The sequence below is a fragment of the Lepidochelys kempii genome, chromosome 1 (assembly GCF_965140265.1).
Source record: "Lepidochelys kempii isolate rLepKem1 chromosome 1, rLepKem1.hap2, whole genome shotgun sequence".
Classification (NCBI taxonomy): domain Eukaryota; kingdom Metazoa; phylum Chordata; order Testudines; family Cheloniidae; genus Lepidochelys; species Lepidochelys kempii.
Genome location: NC_133256.1, coordinates 327381104 through 327387103, shown reverse-complemented (window position 1 = coordinate 327387103; position 6000 = coordinate 327381104). Strand labels below are relative to the sequence as shown.

The 6000-nt window shown below is 48.4% G+C and overlaps 1 protein-coding gene across 5 annotated transcripts in view; it reads left to right on the top strand.

Annotated features, from left to right (window-relative positions):
• Positions 1–315: 315 nt before the first annotated feature.
• The window catches only part of GSAP (gamma-secretase activating protein), a 62715-nt gene continuing 57030 nt past the window's right edge, over positions 316–6000 (top strand). For all 5 annotated transcript variants that reach the window (XM_073328566.1, XM_073328567.1, XM_073328568.1 and 2 more), the window contains exon 1: positions 316–585. In XM_073328566.1, coding sequence (XP_073184667.1) covers positions 501–585 — 85 coding nt within the window. In that variant the 5' untranslated portion in view covers positions 316–500. The remainder of the gene's footprint in view (positions 586–6000) is intronic.

The window sequence follows — 6000 nt, the reverse complement described above, 5'->3', positions numbered from 1 at the left end:
CCGCCCGCCTCCCCCCCAGCCCGGTGAAAGCCCGGGCCGACGAAACATCACCGGCCGGCCGGCCGGCCGGCCTGCAGCGCAGCGTGCAACCCCAGGCCTCTGCTCAGCGCAGCCTCCCCTCTTGCTGCAGCCTGTGGGAGCAGCGCGCCCAGCCACTCCAAGCCGCCGGGAGCTGAATGACATCCCCGGCACCCAGTAGGCTGCCGCTTGGAGCAGCTCCCGGCGGGGCTGGGCTCCTCCCAGCGCGGCCGGGCTCCTCCCAGCGCGGCCGCGCCCGGGCAGAAGGGAAAGCAGCGGCCTGAAGGCGGAGGAGGGTGGAAGCGTCGCGCCCCGCCCCGCCCACGCCGCCGGCTCCCGGGGCCACAGGGGCGGCGCAAGCCCAGCTGCACGGGAGCGGGGAGGCCGGTGCGCCGGCCCCTCCAGGACCCGGGCTCTTGCGAGTCTGCCCCGCGCCTCCCCCTGCAGCCAGGGGCCAGGAGGGCGGCACCGGCACCGGCGGGATGCTGCTCCAGCTGAGCGCCGAGTTTGATCCCCAGAGCGATGTGGTGCCGTGGCTCTTGGCGCAAGGTCCGGCAGCGGCTCTAGGTAACGCTGATGCTGGGGGAGGCGCTTTCCCTGCCGCCCACGCAGGCTTGGTTTCTGTAGGGTCGCCCCCACCCCTGCTAGCCATGTCTGTCTTGTCCTCGGCTCACCTGTAAGGCAAGTGCCCTCGCCCTCCCAGATGTGGCCCTGGCTTCTGCAGTGTGTGCGCATATGGATGGTTACCCGGCCCTTTAAACATCCCCACAGCCTCCCCCCCCCTTCTTAAAATGGGACATAACACAAAGGGAGGGGGAAGAAGTTTGACACGATGTGATTTTAATGTCCTTGCTGGGTCAAAGCCGAGCTGGCTGAAATCTAATTTTTTATGAATCGGCACCTTAGTTTAGTTTATGGCAGTAATAACAACAACATACTATTTATGTGCTGAGCGGTGACCATGTCAAAAGAGCCTAGGTGTGTTTAAACTTGGGCCTAAATGAGTGAAGTAGTGTCTCTTTTTGGCATGGCTTAGTCAGGTGCCGGGAGCATGATATGTGAACCATTGCCAAAAAGTATCTAGAAATACCTGTCTGCCTTGATATATGTTATGGTTTTCCCATATGTGTGCTCCTTGGCTGCCAGTTACAAAGATTGCTGGGCCTAATGCTGGACCGATTTACACCATGTTCAAATGCCATTAAAGGCATGTGCAGAATCCAGTCCACTCATTATTTATGTAAGTACACTGTCTAAATGTCCACTTTAAAAGTGATGCAAATTGCAAAGTTATTCCGTATGTTGTGAGTTTATATTTTAGATGGTGACATTTTATTTATTTTTTAAAAATGGAGAATCGGGGAGTTTCATCTGTTATGGCAGGGAAGTGAAAATGGTTCTGTTACAAACATGAGATGCAGACTGCACTGAAGGTGACATGCCAAGAGCTGCGAACTCCTTGAGTAAATATCATTGAGTCTAAAAACAAATATAACATTAAACAGGTTATTCTAAAGTATGTGTATTTAAAAGCAACTACTTTGAAATGTGAGCCAAATTCATCCTTAGCTCTCCACTAAAGTCACTCATGCATCAGAGATGAATTTGGCAAAGAATGTTCAAAGTGAAACAATTTTATATGACAACAGGAAATAACCTATGTAGATTTAACTTCCTACTAACAGACTACTATCATGTATGCTAGATGTTATCCCTTTCTTTCACAAAACTTTCCTCTCTCACTCCCCATTTCTCCAAAAATTTGGTTCAGTACTTTCCCCCAGTAACCTCCCCTTTAAAAAAACAAAAAACTTTAATCAATCTTGTAAATGAATGCTAATTGAAATTAAATTAATGGTTAGATGCCACAACAATAGGTGATTGCTAAATTATTCTGTTGGGTGGTGTGGGAGTTGAGAAGCAATAAATAAACCCAGTGGACTTTTGGCACAGTGGTTCCCCCCCACCCCACCTGTGAAGTAACTGGTTCAATTCTGTTTTTTAAAAACTACAGAAGACTCAGTTTAGAAAAGCAGAGGGAAATAGCATAAAAATCATCATCTTTAGGGCCCTATTAAATTGTCCATTTTGGTCAATTTCATGGTCATAGGATTTTTAAAATAGTAAATTTCATGATTTCAGATATTTAAATCTGAAATTTCACGGTGTTATAATTGTAGGGGTCCACACCCAAAAAGGAGTTGTGGGGGGCTCACAAGATTATTATAGTGGGGCTTGCGGTATTGCTACTCTTACTTCTGCGCTGCTGCTGGCCATGGTCCTTCCTTCAGAGCTGGGCAGCTGGAGAGCAGCGGCTGCTGGCTGAGAGCTGAGCTCTGAAGGCAGAGCCACTGCCAGCAGCAGCACAGAAATAAGGCTGGCATGGTATGGTAATGCCCCCTTATTTCTGCACTGCTGGCTGCAGAGCTGGGCCCTCAATTAACAGCTGCTGCTCTCCAGCTGCCCAGCTCTGAAGGCAGCGCAGAAGTGAGGGTGGCAATAATGCGATTTCCCCCCCTACAATAACCTTGCGACCCCTCCCACGCAACTCCCTTTGGGTCAGGACTCCCAATTTGAGAAACACTGATCTCTCCTGTGAAATCTGCAAAGTATAGGGTAGGGGTCTCAAACACGTGGCCCACAGAGTTATTTCCTATGGCCCACCATAGGCGCCGACTCCACCGGCAGCCAAGCTCCCCTGCCCCCCGCCTCCGCCCCCCCGAGCTCACCGCCCCGCTCCGCTCCTCTGCCTACCTCCCAGTGCTTCCCGCTGCCAAACAGCTGTTTGGCAGCACTTAGGACTTTTCATGAGGGAGGGGGAAGGAGCGGGGATGCGGTGTGCTCAGGGGAGGAGGCGGAGAAGAGGTGGGGCTGGGGCTGGGATTTGGGGAAGGGGTTGGAATAGGGGCTGGGAAGAGGTGGGGCAGGGGTGGGGCCTCATGGAAGGGGTGGAGTGGGGTGGGGCTGGGTGGGGCTGGGGCAGGGGGGAGGCTTTTGTATTAAAAGGTGTCAGTGATGCAGCCCTCGGGCCAACGTATTAGTCCTCATGTGGCCCTCATGGTGATTCAATCCTGAAGCACTTGCATGAGAGGAAAGTGATCAGGAACAGCCAGCATGGATTCACCAAGGGAAGGTCATGCCTGACTAATCTAATCGCCTTTTATGATGAGATTACTGGTTCTGTGGATGAAGGGAAAGCAGTGGATGTATTGTTTCTTGACTTTAGCAAAGCTTTTGACACGGTCTCCCATAGTATTCTTGTCAGCAAGTTAAGGAAGTATGGGCTGGATGAATGCACTATAAGGTGGGTAGAAAGCTGGCTAGATTGTCGGGCTCAACGGGTAGTGATCAATGGCTCCATGTCTAGTTGGCAGCCGGTATCAAGTGGAGTGCCCCAAGGGTCGGTCCTGGGGCCGGTTTTATTCAATATCTTCATAAATGATCTGGAGGATGGTGTGGATTGCACTCTCAGCAAATTTGCGGATGATACTAAACTGGGAGGAGTGGTAGATACGCTGGAGGGGAGGGATAGGATACAGAAGGACCTAGACCAATTGGAAGATTGGGCCAAAAGGAATCTGATGAGGTTCAATAAGGATAAGTGCAGGGTCCTGCACTTAGGACGGAAGAACCCAATGCACAGCTACAGACTAGGGACCGAATGGCTAGGCAGCAGTTCTGCGGAAAAGGACCTAGGGGTGACAGTGGACGAGAAGCTGGATATGAGTCAGCAGTGTGCCCTTGTTGCCAAGAAGGCCAATGGCATTTTGGGATGTATAAGTAGGGGCATAGCGAGCAGATCGAGGGACGTGATCGTTCCCCTCTATTCGACATTGGTGAGGCCTCATCTGGAGTACTGTGTCCAGTTTTGGGCCCCACACTTCAAGAAGGATGTGGATAAATTGGAGAGAGTCCAGCGAAGGGCAACAAAAATGATTAGGGGACTGGAACACATGAGTTATGAGGAGAGGCTGAGGGAGCTGGGATTGTTTAGCCTGCAGAAGAGAAGCATGAGGGGGGATTTGATAGCTGCTTTCAACTACCTGAAAGGGGGTTCCAAAGAGGATGGCTCTAGACTGTTCTCAATGGTAGCAGATGACAGAACGAGGAGTAATGGTCTCAAGTTGCAGTGGGGGAGGTTTAGATTGGATATTAGGAAAAACTTTTTCACTAAGAGGGTGGTGAAACACTGGAATGCGTTACCTAGGGAGGTGGTAGAATCTCCTTCCTTAGAGGTTTTTAAGGTCAGGCTTGACAAAGCCCTGGCTGGGATGATTTAACTGGGAATTGGTCCTGCTTTGAGCAGGGGGTTGGACTAGATGACCTTCTGGGGTCCCTTCCAACCCTGATATTCTATGATTCTATGATTTGAGTTTGAGATCCCTGGTAAAGGGTAAAAGCACACAAAAAACTAGAATTCACAGGGGGAGACCCGATTTCACAGTCCATGATGCGTTTTTCATGGTCATGAATTTGGTAGGGCCCTAATCCTGGTAGAGAGAGATGCTAGTATAGGTACTAAATTCTGAATGTCTATTTGGAGACCTTTTGGCAAGATACGCAATTCAAAAAAATCAACTGTGTATGTATTGTTGCACTATAAAGGGGTGTGTCAGATTGATTTAGCCCCAAACAAGTTTATACAAAACCAAAGGTAAATAGGAAAGTTCCCATTATTTTAAAAATAAATTCCTTACCTTCCCTCCTACCCCAAAGTCTGTAGTGGAAAAGTATTCCACGTACGTTAGGTATTATTATTATCATCTATCATTATATACTGGAGTGGTTTACTGTGATATGAATACGTCCTATAGTGTGGACATGGCACTGACCATCTTGTTTAAGACCGATGCAGGCCATGCACGGCCTTTTTAAAAATGCAAAAAAACAGTCATTTTTAGAATAAACCCATCTGATGTTACTGTTTAACATTTCAACTTCTGTTCACATAGTGACTTTTCTACCTTTTAAAAATAAATTATTTTTGTGTCTAGGCACCCAGGGCGTTGTAGCCTATTAGTTAAACTACTATTAAACTATCTCGGGTTCAGCTCCTGTTGCTACAGTTTCATGCTCAACAGAGCTATCTTGTAAAGTCTCACACGCATGTTTAACTTTATTCTCATGGGACAACTCATAGGAATGACATTAAGCATCCATATAAGTTTTGTCAGTATTAGGGCTCAAATCACTGGATTTTGGACAAAAATATCTTGTGTGATGCTGAACTTAGCAATCACGTATGTTGTGTTCACAAACTGATATATCTCCAATTATAGGTCCTACCTAGTAGAAGCATTGTGTTTGTAAAACATTGGTCAGAACTAAAGAAATTAAACTTTTTAAAATAAACACATGAAAATATTTTTTTTCAACTGTTTATGAAGGAAATCTGGACTTATTTTTGTTTAGCCCAGTCATGTGAGTGTTCAGAAGACAAGCAGCACTTCTTGCTATGTATTAAAACTGTGCAATATTTGAACAAAGTCTTCCTGGCTATTCTGAATCTGGTGGTGGTGGTAACCTGCTGGAGAGTCACAAATGGCCATCCGTATAAAGGAGACTTCAAGCAAGTTTCAGAATGCAGGGCAGGGAAGGGGTGGGAAGAGGAAGGGGTGGAGTGGGGTCAGGTCCGGGGACAGAGTGGGAATCGAGCACCCATGGGAAAGAGGGGAAGTCAGCGCCTGTGGGTTGATGGGACAGTATTCACCCTCGACATGCAGGCAGGCTGTGTGGTTGCTTGCCTGCTATTCTAGTCTGTGGACTGGGATATTGGCTATTGTTCTTTGTGCTCTTGGGTTTTTGGCCACTAGATCTTTCAAGTGCAGATTTAATGATCACTTCCCCAGTCCACTCCAAATGCTCAGTCTGTGCTGGCTTAGTAAGGGTGGCAGGACAATCACCTTTGTGGTGTGTAGCTCCTTCAACATGTCCTCCCTCCTCTTCATCCTGGACTGATGAGGAGGCCCTGTGGTACAGAGG